The sequence below is a fragment of the Trichechus manatus genome, unplaced genomic scaffold (genome assembly GCF_000243295.1).
Source record: "Trichechus manatus latirostris isolate Lorelei unplaced genomic scaffold, TriManLat1.0 scaffold00268, whole genome shotgun sequence".
Lineage (NCBI taxonomy): Eukaryota > Metazoa > Chordata > Mammalia > Sirenia > Trichechidae > Trichechus > Trichechus manatus.
In genome coordinates this window covers 508,120-526,638 of record NW_004444204.1, presented here as the reverse complement: position 1 = coordinate 526,638, position 18,519 = coordinate 508,120, and the positions used below count along the sequence as shown (strand labels likewise).

The following is an 18,519-nucleotide window of genomic DNA, read 5'->3' as shown; positions in this document are numbered from 1 at the left end:
ATTCATCACAACAGTTAAAAAGCACCTAATTTCCCAGAACAAAGCACTTGTACAAAAGCAACTCTATAAATACAGGCCTGACAGGACAAAAGGATATTTAAATAAACATATTAAACAAAAATGTGAGTGAATAATGAAAAGTTAAAACCAAATACAGGTCATGATGCCCTTGAAAAGCAAAGGAATTTCAATAGCTTTGTGGCCAGAAGGAACACCAGCAAAGTGGTCCTCTCCTGTTGGCTTGGGCTGTCAGAATCCAAGAGGAAAGACATGAAGCAAAGACTCCTGGTGCTTCTCATTGCTTTTAACTTCAGCCTTTGCCAGATGAAGTACAGAGGTTGAAAGGCATCTAGTTTGGGATGACGAAGCTGCTTTACTATGGCTTATGAGGCTGATATCATCGAGAAGCGCTGTCCAGGTGCCTGACCCCCTCCCCATGAGGTCCCAGAGAATATTCATGATGTTAGCTGTTAGCTTGCTCTCTCTTTCCTTCTCCCCCCTCCTTCTGTCTTTGTCTCTCTCTCAAAATCTCAACCCATTATTTCCTGCTGTTTACAACCCATAGATTGTCCCCCTGCCACATCACAATAACCACGTCAAAGCCTGAACTTGTCTTCCTCCCAGACTTCCCAGCTCTGAACAAATTTCCCATCCTGCCCCCGAAGTCCTCCGGCTCTGGCTCCTACAGCCATTAAATGATTGCATGTGTTTACGTCTATATGTGGAGTTCATATTGTCCACATTATTTGCTCACCTTAATGCACGTCCTTTTCATTTTTTAATCTGCATTTACTTTTTTTATTGTTTTATAACACAACATTGGCCAATTCAACATCTTTCATGTGTAAAGTTGTGACATCAGTTACATTAATCATGTTGTACAACCATCACCAATATCCATTACCAAAGTTTCCATCACCATAAACAGAAACTCATTGCTTCCTGAACAGTGATTCCCCCTTATCCCCTCCCTTCCACCCCGGTAACCACTATTAAATTTTGATCTCTATACAATTGTCTATTCTAGGTATTTCTTGTAAGTGAGATCATTCAATATTTGTCCTTTCGTCTCTGACTTACATGTACTCTTTTCTATAATTTTGCAAATCAATGGTGTTCCTCTATTGTGCGAGCTACTAGAAAATGGAGTGTTTCTTGTTTAACTCCTTTATGTAGTACAAGTGGTAGAGCCAGCCTGTCATCCTTCCTCTCAATCCTGAACATTGACACTTCGGTTATTCTTTGAGCCTGTGGCTTCTACCACTCAATTCCCCAACGGTAAACTATTTAATGAGATTCCAGTGCTGTCTACTTTCAGCTGTCTATCTCAGCACCAGCCAAAGGCTCATGGAGACAGCCTTGGGGAAAGTGTCACTCAGCCTTTATTCTATCACTAACTATAAAATAATAAATCAGCACCCAACTTTTGGTTCAGTTCTCTGATCTCTGAAAACTACAAGCAATTTGTAAAATGATTGTTTCCTGACCTGTCTTATCTACTTTACAGGTTAATTATAAAAATCAAATGAAATCATTTATGTGGAAGTGTTTTGTTATGTAAAAATGAAGCATGAAGTGTATGAATGTAAGATAGAAATGGTACTCTTTTGTCTTATTTTCCTTGTCCCCCCGCCCCTGTCCATTTTTTGGCTTCTAGCCAAGTTTCTTTTGTTCCATTCCCCTCTTCTGATTTAGCCCTGGCCTATACCATTCTTACTGTTATCAAAATAACTGCTTTTACTTCTCAAACCAGGAGCCACCCTTCCCCTCTTCAAAGCACAGCTCAGAGACACCTCCTGTGGAAAACCTTCCCAGTCTTGCAGAAGGAAATGATAAACTTCCAGACAGGCCATTACACCACTCCCTCAGGTCCTGTCCCCCCCAGCATGTGTTTGAGTGTCTATCATAGCACACAGTACTGGGCACTTTTGTAGGAGTGTCACCTTTTATAAAGTACTTTCACATTATCAGTTTTAAGATGTTTTCATATAGGCACTATACTAAGCTTTTTTTTTTTTTAATGAAGAAATTAAAGATAAATGACTTCCCCAAGGCAGTACTGAATAGTAAGTGATAAAAAGGAGGGAAGGATTCACATATCTGGGTTTGTCACTTACTAATACAGGTAGTCCCCAATTTATGATGTATTTGAGTTACGACGAACCTCACTTACGACCATCCATTTTGTTTTGTACATCTTATCGTTAGTATTATGTACTACATACAGTGTTACAGTGCATAATTTGCTGATGTGATCATTCTCAGATGTTCACTCACGTATGTTCAATTTCATGATTTACTGTTCAAAACACTGCCATATAGATTTCGTTTTCTAAACTAAATCAGGGGCTTCAGTTGCTTGAAAACATGGACCCAAACTCTGATCATGTTGCTAAAGTTGACAGGCAGATTCAGGAAGCAGTGAGATGTTACCATGAAATATATGAAGAAAACAAGAAAAGGACCACACAGACAACTCTCACTAATTTTCTGACTAGAAACGCCATCCCTTTTCCCAGGGATAATCCAGATGATCCAGAGCCTTCCACAAGTGGAGTTATAATCGCAACTGACAAAATGCCAGTGTTGTCCAACTCTTATCGTAGGAGTAAATTTTTATGATTTGTGTATTTTTCTTTGTTATGTATGTATTAAAGGAGCCCTGGTGGTGCAGTGGTTAAGTGCTCAGCCGCTAACCGGAAAGTTGGCAGTTGAAATCCACCAGCAGCCCCTCCGGAAAAGAAATGGCAGTCTGCTTCAGTAAAGATTACAGCCTTGCAAACCCTATAGGGCAGCTCTCCTCCGTCCTATAGGGTCCCTATGAGCTGGAATTGACTGCAACTGGTTTGGTTTTGGTTCGTATTAAAATATATCTGTAAGTTTATATGTAATGTTTCCAACCCCCAAAGACAAATAAAGATCGGATTTATAAAGATACTGATAATAAAAGGCAATAATAATGAAAACTGAAAAAAAAGAATGTTTTGGACTTAACATCAGAACCGACTTGGAACCTCATCATACGTCAGTTACTACCTGTACCTACCTCACAAGAAGGAGTATAGTTGGCAGTGTGTGGTAGTAGCTCTTATAAAACTGGAATCATATCTCAGCTCCAACACTCCTTCTTCAAGGAAGTCTTCTGTGACTGCCTATTCTAAATTAAGTCCCCATTATATGCCTACAGGCACCACGTCTCTTTCCTTCCCAGCACTCATCTCAGCTGTCAGGTTACATTAATGTGTGTGGTCATCTGATTATTGTCTTCTCTCTAGATTGAAAGCTGTATCGAGATAGAGATATTTCTTTTTGCTCTCCATAGAATCTCCTGTGCCGAATACAACACTTGTCACGTAGAACTTCTTCAATAAATTTTGTTGGATAAATAGGTGTGAATTTAAACCCGAGTTTTCTGATTCACTCTAGATTTGGCCACTTAGTCTTGGAAAAATATGTGACTAACAGTGATGCAGGACACTGCAGAATGAAGTAATGTAGCTGTAACTCCTCTGAGACCTTATTATAAATTTCAAAGGACTAGAGGACGCGAGGACAGTTCTTTCACGGTTCAGTCTAGGAGGACACGACTTCCACTGAGGAGATGCATGAGCAAAACGCAGTTTTGTCCTTCATTTCCGTACGACGACCCAAGATGGCGGGACCCGTAACTTGAAAACCATGTCCAAGATGGCGGCTTCCGGCTTCCTCCGCAGCGTCTCGCGTGCCTTCGAAGCCACGCCCATTTCCGGCCCCTTCGCCTTAGCATGGCTGTTTTGGTAGCTTTTCTTTGGAGTGAGTGGGAATGGGGTTTTTGGGCTCCGGAGCCAGCGGTGGGGCGGGCCGGGGACCCCTCAGCCTGGCTGTGAGGCTCTCCTCTGACTCTGCCCCGTTTCCCAGTAGGTGTCCGGAGACTGCACTGCAGCTCGGCGGCTCGGGCGGGCAGCCAGTGGCGGCTCCAGTGAGTTGAGGGGGTCGGTGAGCTGAGGGCCCAGGAGCCGTGCCGTGCCCTTACCAGACAGTTTTTCTCCCTCCAGGCAAGGTCTGGCTGCCAACCCGTCCGGCTGCGGACCTCTTACTGAGCTGCCAGACTGGTCGTACGCGGGTAAGCGCCGATCTAACACTTTAGTTTGGAAATTTTCACCCAAAGGGAACGCCCCTGGACGGAGAGGGCCTGGGGGTGTCAAGGTGGGGAGGTCTGAGTGGAAAACGAATTTAACTTTATATTTGGAAGACAGAGTTTAGGTGAAGAAGCCTTATTTATTTTGTAAATTAAACTGCGACTACGGAAAGTAAAGCTAGGCAGGATAGATCCTCGTGGCTTGTGGCGATAAGCGGAATATAATTCTGATTCGGGGCTCCCCGGAGTGGGAGAGGGTGACAAGACTTTCACCTTTCTCAAAAGGGAACATGGTTTTTTAAAAGTTAGGAAGCACTGCCCTTTGGTGTGGTGAGTACATTGTTGAGAGTTTGGTACCAAATGCACAGAGATCTCTTTGAAAGTTCCTAAATGAGCGTCTAAGAGAAGTAGAAGGGTGAAGATTGAGGATGGCAGGCTCCCTTCAGGAAAGTATTTCCCCTTTACTTAAGAAAAAGAAAAAAGGAGATAAGAGAGGGAGGGAGGGAGGCAGAGAAGAGGAAGGAGGAGAAAAGGGATATTGGCCCTAGAAGGGGCCTTAGAGAAGTTGAAACCACTACCCACTCTCTATGTAGGACTTTACAAGTAGGGAAATTGAAGCCTGCAGAAATGAAATGCCTGTAATCACACAGCTAGATTGTAGCAAAGCCAGGACTAGAACTGGGCAGGGGCCAGACCCCCTTCACAGCACAAATACCTGAGTATAGATACCCTATTAGGTTTTATAGGCTACAGATCCCGCTTAATCAGATATTGATGACTGAGGAGGATGGTGAAGATATTTTCAACTTGTTATTTAACTGTAGAAAGCCTAGGATCTCCTTGTGGTTAGTGGAATATTGGAAAGACTCTGGAGTTATACAAACCTGATTTTTAACGCAAGCTTCCCTACTTGCTAACTTTGCGGTCTTGGGCAAATTACTTAATTTTATCTGATTATCAGTTTCCTCATCTGTGAAAGAAGAAAAATATCTATTTCATATGGTTCTTGTAAGAATCAGATAAAACAACAAATGTAAAGCACCTGGCATATGCAATATTGGTTCCATTTCTTGATAAATAATACCTCTCATCTATCTTGCCTTCAAACTTTTGAGCAGAGTTTTCTCTATATTATTTTCTGTTTGTTTGTTTCTCTGTAGAAGGTAGGTATCCTTTCTCCCCATCTCCATTATAAACTACTTGAGGTCAGATACTGCATCTTTTCAGCAAGTCAGCAGGTATTTATGGAGTATTTATTAGGTACCTATGTGTCTGCACTATACTGTGAACAGCTAAAGAAAGATATAATCCCAGATCCAAAGTAACTTGCCTGGGAAAACAAAACATGGGCATTTTTTAAAGTAAATAATACTTTAGTACTCTGCCCGTTTCCAAAACAATTTGAGATGCCTAAGTACACTAAAAACAATAGTACAAGAAATGTCCCAAGGCAAATAGACGAATATTAAATGATCCATATGTACTTCTTTCAGAACGGGTTGAAAAAGTTAGAGAAGTGTTTCTGAGAAAGTTAGGTCTTGAGCTGGGCCTAAAAATGAGGATTTGGCTGGAAGGAAAGGAGAAGGGCATTTCATTATGGAGTGGGGTGGAATTTAGTGCAAAGACTCACAGTGAGTAGAACAGTGATCAGATCACTTGAGTGGAGGATTTCTGAAGATAAAACAGATGCAGCATTGCAGAAGACCTTGATGTCTCCAAGCTAAAGGGTGAAATAGAGTGTGAACATGTCTAGGAACTTATTCTTGGTGGGCCTGTCATAGAAAAATTGCCTACAATAGTGTGAAATAGAAGAAAGGGGCTAGAGATTGGTTCTTCCCTGATTCCTATCACAGTGTTTGCACAAGGTGCTGCAGGCCATATCTTAGCACTTGCCTTTTCTCTCACTTCTATCTGCAGATGGTGGTCCTGCTCCCCTAATGAAAGGCCAACTTCTGAGAAAAGCCCAAAGGGAGAAGTTTGCAGTAAGTGATTAGAGAAACCAGCAGGGCTACCTGTGTGTAATCAGAGAAGGAAAATTTAAATCATAATTTGTCTTGAGCTCTGTCAGCACCTACACTAATATGTGTCCCTCACACACAGGCTTTAACAGAAAAGGGAGGAAGAGAGTGGGGCACCTCTAGGGCAGAAACAAGCAGTAGACGTTCTGCCCCATGTTTTGCTGCCTTCCTCTCCTACTTCCAGACCCAGGACACGGTCCCACCCCTTCCCTAGTCAGCAGTGTAATTTTCCAGCTGAAACCTATGACTTTGATCTGTGAGTGAAAGGATGTATGGTGCAGAGCTCAAGCCCCAGATGTTATCCACACTGTTTTCCTGTCTGTTTCAGAGACGAGTTGTATTGCTGTCACAGGAAATGGAAGCTGGATTACAGGCATGGCAGTACAGGCGGCAGCAGAAGTTGCAGGAAGAAGAAAAGAGGCAGAAAAATGCTCTTAAGCCCAAACGGGCTTCACTGCAGAGCCCACTTCCAAGTCAATAAAAAGCAACTCTTACCCTGTTCTCCCACTGTTCTCTTTCTTTTTTTTAAAATTGTGGTAAAAATACATATAACAAAACAATTACCGATTCAACAGTTTTTACGTGTACAATTCAGTGACAGTGATTATGACATTTATCATGTTGTACAGTCATTACCACTATCCTTTTCCAAGTTCCACGACCATTAACAGAAACTCAGTGCCCCCTAAGCAGTGGCTTCCTCTTTCTCCCTCCCTTCTACCCCAAACCAAAACCAAACCTGTTGCTGTTGAGTCGATTCTGACTCATAGTGACCCTATAGGATAGAATAGAACTCCCCCGAAGGGTTTCCAAGGAGCGGCTGGTGGATTCAAACTGTTGACTTTTGGTTAGCAGCCAAGTTCTTAACCGCTGCACCATAAGCTTTGGTCTCTATACATTGCCTATTTCATACAAATGAGGTCATATATCATATAATATTTGTCCGTTTGATTCACTCAGTATGTTTTCAAGGTTCATTCATGTTATAGCATGTATTGGGACTTCATTTCTCTTTATGACTGAATAATATTCCACCTATCTACCATATTTTGTTTAACCATCTGCTGATGGGCTTTTAGGTTGTTTCCACCTTTTGGCTTTGTGAGCAATTCTGCAATGACCGTTGGTATCTTTTCTAGATGTCTTATCCCAGACAGAAGGGAGCCTTTATGTTTCCCACCTGTTTTCAGAGCAAGAGCTTGGATGCCAGGAAGAACAGGCTGTAAGATCACTAACGGCTCAGTGCGCTTACCCTGGCTCCATTCCAGTTCAGCTGAATCTTGCTCTGGGATTTTCATCCCTCTTCAGGCCGTAGGACTGGCCTGAGTATGAGTTGGAGCTCCTCTGAGAACATGAAAAGGGAGCAGCAGTTTCCCTGGTTTTAGCCAGGCACTCAAGCCTGTTACCACAGCCCATACACCGCTCAGGCGATGTGCAATTAGACATTTAATGAATGTTGTGGTGAAAAAAGCTTTCGGCTGAGGTCCATTTCTTGGCAAGAAACTGGTACCAGTTTTCGTAAAGTTCAGATACGTGACCCAGGAGGATATCCCCACTGGAAGGCTAACAAGGTAAGAACCAGACTTGCCTATTGAATGTTCTGCTTGAGCTGGGTCCTGAGGTCTCCATGGTTCTGACAATTCCAGAGGTTGGCTGGAGAGGGATCTGCCCACCCCTCCCCACCCCAGTTTACATAGGGAGCACTAGAAATGCTCAGCCCTCAAACAGTCACTGTGGGATGGCTGCCCAGGAACCTGGGGAGTCTGCCATTTTATTGATCATGGCTCCTCCCATGGATTCTGACTTTTCTTCCATTCTTCTGCCACAAATATGTGATAGTTCCTGGATCCCTAGGATTTCTGGACCTTGTCTGACCTAATTTCTGTCCAGTCTCTTCTATTCCTTCCTTGCTTTCTTTCCCTCCCTCTGCTCCCCTCCTTACTCTCTCGCTGACCAAACGCAATTCTTGGATCTTAGATTTTGCTGATGATCGAGTTGTCTGTCTCCCACACTTTTCCTGCTTCCGTTGTGCTGCTTTTCCAGATCTACTTCTCAACCTCTTATCTGTCTCTCTTTCCCACCATCAGCTTTAGTTACCCTCCCCATTCCCTGCATACCTCCACCTTTTGTTCTTGATGTCTAGTCGGTCCTGAAGGAGGAGCTTTTACTCTTTAAGGAATTAATTGCCTCCTTTTCCAGTGTATAGGTAAAAACTAAGCCCCAGAGTCCTAACAGCCAATACCTTTCTCCTAACAATTTCACCAAACTTGATTTGCTTTTCCCCAGATTTGATGTGCTTTTACCCGTTTCCTCCCCAGCCAGTCCCCTAATTCAAGGAGCAGCCAGATTGCAAACAGTAATAATAAAGGGACCACATTTGTCTTCCTACAAGGACAGATCCTTCAGATCCAGTGTGCTTGTGGGGTTTAATGTTGGGGTAGTTGGGTTTTGTTATTTCTTTTTTTGGCAAGGGAGGGAGGGAGATGGTTTTCTATTATAGGGGACAAAAGTTTTGAGTTGGTCTTGGCACAGGTACCAGCAGACAACCCCCTCAGCTGCTACTAAACTGGCCCTTTTCCCCAACCCAGGTCTCCTGGAGATCCCCTTTTTCCCCTCCCATCCCAGACCCTGAGCTCCTTGTTAGCCCCAGCTGCTGAGCCTCGCCATACTTCCCACCCTGAAGTGAGACAAACGCTGAATACCAGCGGAATCTAGCCACCCAAAATATGCTTAGGAGGAGAAAGCCTCCCACATCCCGTCCCCTGGGTCCCCCCATAGCCCCCTGCTCCCGGCCATGGCCTCAACCCCTGCAGATGGCAGCCTGCACCACAGAAAGGCAACTTAGGACTGCTTTCTTTTTTTTTTCCTCCAGCTCTTGGCTGTAATTGGATTCAGTTTGAAACAACCACGTCCCCACCAGGAAAGGAGGGCATTGGGGCGGGGGCGGGGGAGAGGCTGCGGGAGAAGGGAGGGACCTGAGGAGAGAGCAAGAGAGGGCTCCCGACCCAGTTCGCCGACTAAGCAGAAGAAAGATCAAAAAACGAAAAAGAGAAGAGCAAACAGGCACTTTGAAGAACAATCCCCTCTTCTCCAAGCCAACAGCGCTCTAAGAATCCAAATTCACTGCCTCCTGAAGACAAAGGCGCCCCGAGGGAGAGTCGGCGCGACCCCAGGGCGTGGGCCCCGCTGCGGAGCCCGAACGGCTCAGCTGCCCCGACGGCCGCAGACCATGTCTCCCTCCCCACGACCTGCTCGCAGGCTGCTCCTCCCCCTGTTCACGCTCGGCACCGCGCTAGCCTCCATCGGCTCGGCCCAAAGCAGCAGCTTCAGCCCCGAAGTAAGTGAGCTCCTCCGGCCCTTCCCGGAGTCGCGCCTGCCGGGGAGATGAGCCCGGGGGTCTCCAGGGGACAACCCCCATTCGGAAAGGAGGGCTCTCGGGGTCTCGGCTGCTCCGGTCTGCAGGATTCCCCCTCCCTTTTTCTTTCTTTCCTCATCTCCTAACTTGCAAGTCGGTCCAACTTTTGCCTGCTTGCATCCTCACCCCTCCCAGACTTTCCTTCCCATTCCTTCCTTTGCTTAGAAGAACTTTACAGCTGAGATAGACCATCATCCCCCAATTCCCCTGGGCTCTGAGCTCAGCTCTGAAACTAGTTGGGAGCCAGATAAATATTTGGAATCCGCTCAAACCCCGAGCTGTCCCCGTTTCTTGTCATTTGCGAGTTCGTTGTTTCTTCAACTTTCCAGCTCTCCAGCCCTCTACAGCCCGCGGGCCCTCCGCGGGTGCCTCGGCGGCCAGGGAAGAGAGGTCCCGGACGGAGGGCGCGGAGGCTCTCCTGGCCCCCCACGTCTCGGCAGCCCCTTCCCGCCTCCCCAGCACCCCCGCGCACGCATCCTCCGCCAGGTGGGGTCGGAGGTGGACGGCGCGGAGCGGTCCCGTCCCCCAGCCCTGCTTGTACCTGGCCCGGCGCCCTGGCGTCGAGGGTCGCGGGCCGGGCCCCTGGCCGCCTTTCCGTACACACAAAGCTCTAGTTGTGAGCCGAGGGCTCGGCTGGGCCAGCTCCTCCTCCCCCCGTCGGCGCCTTCAGGCCCTTTTTTATTGTTGTTAATTGTTTTTCCGTGTTAACTGCAGGAAGACTGGGGGCATTCTACGGGGAGTAGGGAGAGGGCCTGGCCCAGGTTGCCAGCACATCCCTCGACTGACTCTGGCGACCCCCACCCCCACCCCTGCCCTGGCGCTGGCCCACCGGGCCCGGGAGGAAGCCGCGTGGGAGTTGTCTGAGAGGTTTTTGCTCTCTCTCTCTCTTATTTTGGGGTGAAGGTGGGAGACGGATTTTATCAGTTTCTTATTTTGGGCCGTCCCAACCCACTCTGCCCGGCGAGAGCCTGGGTGCGGTCGGGAGGGGCCAGGAAGGGCCAGCGAAGGGGGAGGGGATCTGGACTTGGCTTCCTCCCGTCCAGGTCCCACTCCGCAGGAAACTTCTCCAGGAAGAAGAACACGCTCTTTCTGTCCCTGAAGGGATCTGGGGCTCAGTGGAAAAGTGTGCCTCTAGTAGTTGAGGTGGAGGACACACAGTGGAGAGCTCAGAGACCCGGGAGAGTGCAAATCTGCCTAGGGGCTGAGGGTAAATCCGACTGACTTGAGTCTTCATCTGAGGCCCGAAAAGGAGAGCGCCTAACAAAAGGAGCCTGGGTATCTAGGGGCTGCCCACTGCCAACTTCCCCCGCCCTGCCTGCCTTCCCTCCCCTGCCCCGCCAGGCCCCCTAGGGGAGGGGCGGCAGCCCTGGCTCTGTTTAAAGTGGGTCATGGGCAGTCCCAGTGCCAGAACCACCATTTGCTCCTGGGCCATGGAAGAGTGGGAGGCAGAGGAAGGGAGGAGGAGGCCCAGAGGCTAAGACCGAGGGCATGCTGTATTGCCAAAGATCCCCCAACCCTGCCAGGACCCCTGCGCCAGAGCTCAGAGGGGTTCCCTTGACTTTACCCTGCACCCATCATTTCTCAAGACAAAGCCAGCAGACTGAGTTCTTTGACCCAAAATAGTTGCTCCCTCTCCAGGCCAATCTGGAGGGAGTGGTGGGGTGCCCCAGACCTCAGGCAGTGCGTCCCTCCTACCAGGCTCCCCACAGTCCTGCAACAGCTCCAGGACTACCCTCCCCCCCACTTTGGCCTGTCTGGTGCTCAGCACTTCCCCCACCCAGCCGCAGACACAGAGTCCTCTCTTCTGTGGTTCGGACCTCATAGTCTTCTCTGTGGTTCCTGCTTTGCTCAGAGCCTGCCCCTGTGAGGTGGAGGGAAGAAAGCCTGGGCCTGGGAGGAGAAGAGGGATGGATACACTTGCCTTCCAGGCCTGTGGCTCTCTTGACTCTAGGGAAGTTCTTTTCTTGACTAACCTCTATTTCTCTCTATAGGGTGTGGGGTGGAGGTTGTGGGTGTGAATGTTTAGACCTGCCTACCAGTGGTTAAGAGATCGATCGGCTGCTAACCAAAGGGTCAGCAGTTCGAATCTACCAGCTGCTCCTTGGAAACCCTATAAGTCAGTTCTACTCTGTCCTGTAGGGTCGCTATGAGTCAGAATCGACTTGATGGCAATGGGGTATCTTCTTGAAAGATTCATCAGGGAGAGGGATTTATCCCAGAGGTCCTCCTGGATGTGGGTTCTCCCCACCTCTCTGCCACCTCCCTTCTGTCAGCCTGCCCTAGAAGATTCCCTTCAGCTTTGCTCTCAGAGTTGAGGGGGACTGGCCTCAGTCCTACTAACTTAGTTCTAGGAGTAGGTTACTCCCATCCTTCCCCAAAGCTGCTCTCCCGCCAGGGGGTCACAGGCCTGGAGTGTGCCTACCCTACAGATGAGGCTGGGGCAAAGGGAGTTTCCTGCATACTTGGGCACAGGCTATAACAGGACTTCCATGGGCAATGGTTGTGGCATCAGCCAGCACAGGTCAGGGCAAGCCCACAGCTCCTGGAGAGCAGCCCGGGACTGGGAGTACCCTGTTTAGCTCCCCTCTGGAATGCCAGAAGTTAAACTTCACTCCCTTCTGTACCCATGAGGAGGGGCTCTCAGAGCCCAACGGTACAAGGGCTGTTCAGGCCAGGCCTGTTGTCTGGGAAAAGGCTGGGCTGTTTACAGCCCAGGCCCTAACTCCCATCAGCCTTGGGGGATCACTTCCCAGAACTGTGTTGCAATTCCTCCCCCTGCAGGCTCAGGTCCCCAGTCAGCTGCTCCTGAATCACCCCCAGCCTCAGTGCGAGGGCACTGCTCTGATACCCAGGGCCTGGAGGTACAGGGCCTCATGGAAATCCATTCTCCTGACCCTGGGCAGGAAGAATGGGAGACAAAGCACCTGAGAGCAGTCTACACTGCATACTCTATCCTAGGCAACCTGCAGCCCCACTCTGGGCTCCTTCAGAAGGCAAAGCAGCAGCAGGGACCAGAGCTGTCTGGGTAGTGTCTCCCCATCAGAGAAGCCAAATATCCTCATATTCCATATGCAGTCTGGCTCGTTTTACTTTTAAGGCTTTAGGAAAATACTCAATTGTTCTTACAATAAAGACTGACTTTTTCCTTCATAGGTCTTTGCGATGTGCGTACCTTTCAGTCAAACACCAAAAACCCAACTTTAATTGAAAGCAATATGCCAGCCTTTATATTATGAACAATTTACAACATACCTGAAATAAAATACAGTTTTCAAGCCTCCATCACCCCCTATCTGCCACTCCTTCTCTGGTGTACTAAAAACCTTAAACAGGCCTTTAGTCTCATCAGCCTTCGGTCAGATGCTGCTTGGATGGGGACAGTGGCAGGATCCCAGTTCAGGCTGAATCACACCTCTTGCCAACTCCAAAGGCTCCAACTTCCCATGTCAGCATCCAGCCTCAGCCCTAGCTTCCCTCCTTTCTTAAAAGGTCTCAGCTGTGAGGGTCCTAGAGCCACGGGCACCCCTGTCCCAGAAAGGCTTCATGCCAGGCCCAAAAGTGGAGCCCGGCAGACTCCAAGCCTGCCCCTGTCTGCTTGCCCTCTACCACGGGCACAGCCCTTTCCCACATGGGACATGTTGTATTTGCAAGAACACTGACACAGAAGAGAAAAGTGCTGGAAGGAATCACAGTTCTGAGAAGACAGCCTAGAACTCTCTATTAAACCATCAGGGCACCTAACCTCAAGAGAGCTACAGCCAAAGTCCAGAGCTTGTGGCTCCCTACCCCTGTTTGAGCCCAAGCTCCACGAAGTAAACCATGCTGGGGCCTGCAGCCAGAGCTCAGGTCCAGCCTGGGAGTCCCCTATCCCCCTGCCAGGGCCAGGCTGGGGGAGGCAGAGGCTCCCCGTGGGCCAGGTGGGGATGCTCTAAGGCAGACCCCTTTCCTACAGGGCTGGCTGCAGCAGTATGGCTACCTGCCCCCTGGGGACCTGCGTACTCACACACAGCGCTCACCCCAGTCACTCTCAGCTGCCATCGCTGCCATGCAGAGGTTCTATGGTTTGCGAGTGACAGGCAAGGCCGATGCAGACACCATGAAGTAAGTGCTAGACCTTGACAGGAATTCTTCTGCCCCAGCACCCACTGACATACACACAAGGACCAGGGATGTTGCTACCTGAATGCCTGGCTCCTGCCCTCCAGAGCCCATCCCCACATGCTGATCTTGACCCTCTCATATTCACCCTAGCCTCATGACCTTGGCCTTTCTCCACAATGACCCTACCCCTGTACCCAATGAACCTCACCCCACACTGACCCTGGTCCCCAGTGTTCCCCCTCTCCCCTGGAACCTTTCTCTTTCATACCACCTACTGACCCCAATCCTCAACCCACCTCAGGGCCATGCGGCGCCCCCGCTGTGGTGTTCCAGACAAGTTTGGGGCTGAGATCAAGGCCAATGTCCGAAGGAAGCGCTATGCCATCCAGGGCCTCAAATGGCAACATAATGAGATTACTTTCTGGTGAGTCCAACAGGCAAGCCACCTTTCTCACATCTGGTTACCCTTCCTTATCAGCTGTGCTTACACAGGGGCACAGAACCTCCTTGTCCCCTCACGTCTGTTCTGGGAAAGTATCCTTGGGAGTGGGGAAGAAAATGGTTGTAACCCTGGTGAAAAATGCAGCCAGTGGGGGGTGCACCTTAGGGCCAGAGAGCAAAGCCTGGGGGTCCCCCAGGCCCACAGTTCATGAGACAGAGGCATCATGAAGCCCCAAGAAAAAGCTGGGTCAGGCAAAGGTGGCGGGGCAGTTCAGTCAGACCCAGGAGAGTTCAGGGAAGAAGAATTTTGGCCCTTGCTATCCTAACACCCCCATCCTCTCCTCACGTGGCTGGACCTCAGCATCCAGAATTACACCCCCAAGGTGGGCGAGTATGCCACATTCGAGGCCATTCGCAAGGCATTCCGCGTGTGGGAGAGTGCCACACCGCTGCGCTTCCGCGAGGTGCCCTATGCCTACATCCGTGAGGGCCATGAGAAGCAGGCCGACATCATGATCTTCTTTGCCGAGGGCTTCCATGGCGACAGCACACCCTTCGATGGCGAGGGCGGCTTCCTGGCCCACGCCTACTTCCCGGGCCCCAACATTGGAGGGGACACCCACTTTGACTCTGCCGAGCCCTGGACTGTCCGGAATGAGGATCTCAATGGTGAGCCCTGGGACTCTAACTCCAGGGAGAGCCTGCGATCATCTGTAGGGGGGTTCTCCTCCCTGTTCTTAAAACCTCAGACCCCAAAGTCTCAGGGCTAGAAGAAACCACAGTGGTCTCCTGGTCTGACTTCTAATCAAAACAGGGATCCTGTCTTGAGCTACTTATGTCTGGTCCATTCTCTCACCTACTAACTGACTTCCCAGACAAAGACTTCAAAGCATCCTTATTACCCACTTTTCCAGGCAAATGTCATGGCTAGCTCCTGAGAGAAACTGACGCCCTCTCTGGGCCTCAGCTTCCCTTAACACATATCTTCCTGAGATCCCGCTCCAGAGCACTCGCTCATCTCCACCCCGAGGAGGTTGCTGACTGGCTTTGTGCTTTATTGCCAATTGTGAGCTGAACCTCAGGATTTGGTTACTTGGGTGGAAATGTGGCAGGCAGGCTTGAGAGTAAAACTGAAGCCTCTGGTAGGAAAGCAGGGAACGTGAGGAAGGGGACCCAGGCAAGGCCGTCGTAACCATCCCTACCCCCTCCAGGGAATGACATCTTCCTGGTGGCTGTGCATGAGCTGGGCCATGCCCTGGGCCTTGAGCATTCCAATGACCCCTCAGCCATCATGGCACCCTTTTACCAGTGGATGGACACAGAGAACTTTGTGCTGCCCGATGATGACCGCCGGGGCATCCAGCAGCTTTATGGCAAGTAATCTACCCTCACACCTGCTCCTTTCTCTCTGCTCCTTGTACCTACCTGGTTTCTCTGGTCTGTGCAGTTTTTTCCTCTGCCATGCTTGTCTCCTGATCCTGCATAGTCTCCTCCTGCCATCCAACCTGACCCTAATTCCTTCAGCTCCCATTTTTGACCCCAGTTTTCTATCTTTTCCCTGCTGATTGCCTCAGCTTCCCCCAGAGGCCCATCCCCACCTTTCCAAGGGTGTTGTCTGCCCATCTGTCTGTTCTTCCCTCCCAGTCTGCTACTAAGTCTGAAATGCCTTTGTGTTTTCTCTCCAGGTAGTAAGTCAGGGTCCCCTACCAAGATGCCCCCTCAACCGAGGACAACCTCCCGGCCCTCTGTCCCTGATAAGCCCAAAAATCCCACTTACGGACCCAACATCTGTGACGGGAACTTTGACACTGTGGCCGTGCTCCGAGGGGAGATGTTTGTCTTCAAGGTGAGAGGAGGAAGAAGTGGGTTGGTTTGGGGGATGAGGGCTCTGTGGTCGGGAGGCTGGGTCGAAACAGCAACAGGAGGACTAAACTAAAATCAAGGCACAAGGACTGGAGGAGCTTTGGAGACTGAGCTACAGAAGATAATGTACTCTTCTTCCTGCTCTGATTGGCTTCTAGGAGCGTTGGTTTTGGCGGGTGAGGAATAACCAAGTAATGGATGGTTACCCAATGCCCATTGGCCAGTTCTGGCGGGGCTTGCCTGCATCTGTCAACACTGCCTATGAGAGGAAGGATGGCAAGTTTGTCTTTTTCAGAGGTAACCAGGCATCCCCCTCGGTCTTTGGGGTTGGGGAGAGTCTCCCTAGAGGAGTTGATTCTAGTTGACTTCTCCAAAGACCCTAGAGCCCAAGTTGACTCCAGATCCTACCCTTCTCTGTCCTACCAGGAGACAAGCATTGGGTGTTTGACGAAGCTTCCCTGGAACCTGGCTACCCCAAGCACATTAAGGAGTTGGGCCGAGGACTGCCTACCGACAAAATCGATGCCGCTCTCTTCTGGATGCCCAACGGAAAGACCTACTTCTTCCGGGGAAACAAGTAAAACATCAAGCCCTTAACCCCAGAACCCCTTTACCCCTTCCCTCCTCAGAGCCCCCTCCCCCACCACACACACACACACACACACACGCGCGCGCGCACACACACGTTTCCCTCAATTTTGGAGGAAGATCCACTTCACCCCTGAGATATTTCCCTGGAGAAGGAGCTGGCTGGCTGACCCTCTGTTGCTGCCTAACAACAGGCAGTTTCCAATGGGTGCTGAGTGAGTAGGATGTGACCGGGTCACCATTTCAGACCTGGTCATTTGACGCCTCCTGCCCCCAGCCCTGTGCCTCCATCCCAGCAGCCAGGCACTGTTATTAAGGGCTGCTGGTGACTCCTTAACTGCCTGGGCCCTCCTTCCCACCCCCATCTTCCGCCTCTTTCAGCTGCAGGCTCTCATTACTCAAGACCCCTGTCCCCCACCCTCTCCACAGCCACCCTTCTCCCACTGGTGAATTCAGTCCTAGGGCCCACTGTCCTGAGAGGACATGCCTAGTGTGCAACCACTTCCCTCCCCCTCTCCCAGGTACTACCGTTTCAACGAGGAGCTCAGGGCAGTGGACAGCGAGTACCCCAAAAACATCAAAGTCTGGGAAGGAATTCCTGAGTCACCCAGGGGGTCATTCATGGGCAGCGATGAAGGTGAGAGGGGCAAGAGGAGATGTCCGATGAAGGTGAGAGGGGCAAGAGGAGATGTCCGTGAGGGGAGAATGGGATTAGGGAGTTCAGGAAGAGCTGGAGGAAAGACTGAGAGTATCGTGTGGAAAATAATGATGATAATAAATAATAGTGGAGCCCTCACCATGTGCCAGGTATTGTGCTCAGTGCTGTACATGCATGACACCTTTCATCCCCACCATTCTTCCAACCTGGCACTATAGTCATCCTCGTTTCACAGCTGAAGAAACTGACACTCAGAGAGGTTAAGAAATTAACTTGGCTGGTGCTCACATTAATAGATTTTCTTTCTGCCCCTCTCCTCTCTTTGGCTTCTCTCCTGGACCCTGCCCCCATCTATTGTCTTCTTGGCCGCCTTCTTGTTGATCCCCTGCAGTCTTCACTTATTTCTACAAGGGGAACAAATACTGGAAATTCAACAACCAGAAGCTAAAGGTGGAGCCGGGCTACCCCAAGTCAGCCCTGCGGGACTGGATGGGCTGCCCGTCGTCTGGGAGCCGGCCGGATGAGGGGACTGAGGAGGAGACGGAAGTGATCATCATCGAGGTGGACGAGGAGGGCAGTGGAGCAGTAAGCGCGGCCGCTGTGGTGCTGCCTGTGCTGCTGCTGCTTCTGGTGCTGGCAGTGGGCCTTGCCGTCTTCTTCTTCAGACGCCATGGGACCCCCAAGCAACTGCTGTATTGCCAGCGCTCCCTGCTGGACAAGGTCTGACCCCCACCACTGGCCCGCCCACTCCTACCACAAGGACTTTGCCTCTAAAGGCCAGTGGCAGCAGGTGGTGGTGGGTGGGCTGCTCCCACCCGTCCCAAGCTCCCTCCCCACAACCCCCCTATACCCTAATCCCCTTCCCCTGACTGCTTTCTTCTCTCTGTCCTCAGACTGGCCTCTCCCACCCTCACCCCTGGTGTCACTTCTTTCCTAGAAGGGTCCCTTGGGGGCTGAGCGGGGGGGGCCTTTCAGTCTCTGTCCCTCAGGGGAACCCTGTAGCTTGGTGTGTGTCCAGCCCCAACTGAATGTCTTGGGGGCTCTGCACTTGAAGGCAGGACCCTCAGACCTCACTGGTAAAGGTCAAATTGGGGTCATCTGCTCCTTTCCCATTCCCTGGCATACGTTTAACCTCTGAACTCTGACCTCAGGAGGCTCTGGGCACCCCAGCCCCACAAGCCCCCAGGTGTACCCAATTGGCAGCCTCCCACCACTCTTTCTGGCTAAAAGGAATCTAATTTTGTGTGGAGGAGACCCTGAAAGAGTGTGAACGAGATGAGGACTGTCCAGCCACCTTAAGACTTTGGTAGCAAAACTC

The 18,519-nt window shown here is 50.1% G+C and overlaps 2 protein-coding genes across 5 annotated transcripts; both read left to right on the top strand.

The window, feature by feature from the left end:
* Positions 1 to 3,726: 3,726 nt before the first annotated feature.
* MRPL52 (mitochondrial ribosomal protein L52) lies at positions 3,727 to 6,637 on the top strand. 2 transcript variants are annotated; one of them, XM_023724911.1, is made up of 5 exons: positions 3,727 to 3,792; positions 3,898 to 3,958; positions 4,035 to 4,102; positions 6,035 to 6,099; positions 6,464 to 6,637. In XM_023724911.1, exons 1-5 carry the CDS (start codon positions 3,765 to 3,767, stop codon positions 6,614 to 6,616), a joined length of 375 nt encoding a protein of 124 aa, XP_023580679.1. In that variant the 5' UTR covers positions 3,727 to 3,764; the 3' UTR covers positions 6,617 to 6,637. The 2 variants fall into 2 exon arrangements, with proteins under 2 accessions (XP_023580679.1, XP_023580680.1); XM_023724912.1 differs by having other exon boundaries at positions 3,728 to 3,792; positions 3,901 to 3,958.
* A 2,508-nt stretch (positions 6,638 to 9,145) lies between these two features.
* On the top strand, positions 9,146 to 17,927 carry MMP14 (matrix metallopeptidase 14). Of its 3 annotated transcripts, none has more exons than XM_012559560.1 (10): positions 9,146 to 9,472; positions 13,503 to 13,651; positions 13,953 to 14,075; positions 14,454 to 14,761; positions 15,304 to 15,465; positions 15,778 to 15,938; positions 16,114 to 16,252; positions 16,382 to 16,532; positions 17,065 to 17,180; positions 17,593 to 17,927. In XM_012559560.1, the coding sequence occupies exons 1-10, from the start codon at positions 9,365 to 9,367 to the stop codon at positions 17,925 to 17,927; spliced, it is 1,752 nt and encodes a 583-aa protein (XP_012415014.1). In that variant the 5' UTR covers positions 9,146 to 9,364. The 3 variants fall into 3 exon arrangements, with proteins under 3 accessions (XP_012415014.1, XP_004389990.1, XP_023580668.1); XM_004389933.1 differs by having other exon boundaries at positions 9,365 to 9,472; positions 15,304 to 15,469; positions 15,782 to 15,938; XM_023724900.1 differs by lacking the exon at positions 9,146 to 9,472 and adding an exon at positions 15,650 to 15,702 and having other exon boundaries at positions 13,529 to 13,651; positions 15,304 to 15,470; positions 15,782 to 15,938.
* The last annotated feature ends 592 nt before the right edge of the window (positions 17,928 to 18,519 follow it).

What these genes read in the sequence shown, in the direction of transcription:
- MRPL52 (XM_023724911.1), top strand. Translation starts at nt 3,765, where the DNA reads ATGGCTGTTTTGGTAGCTTTTCTTTGGA. An exon ending in TTTGGTAGCTTTTCTTTGGA is followed by an intron (nt 3,793 to 3,897) that starts GTGAGTGGGAAT and finishes CCCGTTTCCCAG; the next exon opens with TAGGTGTCCGGAGACTGCAC. An exon ending in CCCAAAGGGAGAAGTTTGCA is followed by an intron (nt 6,100 to 6,463) that starts GTAAGTGATTAG and finishes TGTCTGTTTCAG; the next exon opens with AGACGAGTTGTATTGCTGTC.
- MMP14 (XM_012559560.1), top strand. Translation starts at nt 9,365, where the DNA reads ATGTCTCCCTCCCCACGACCTGCTCGCAGGCTGCTCCTCCCCCTGTTC. An exon ending in GGGCATCCAGCAGCTTTATG is followed by an intron (nt 15,466 to 15,777) that starts GCAAGTAATCTA and finishes TTTTCTCTCCAG; the next exon opens with GTAGTAAGTCAGGGTCCCCT. An exon ending in CAAGTTTGTCTTTTTCAGAG is followed by an intron (nt 16,253 to 16,381) that starts GTAACCAGGCAT and finishes CTGTCCTACCAG; the next exon opens with GAGACAAGCATTGGGTGTTT.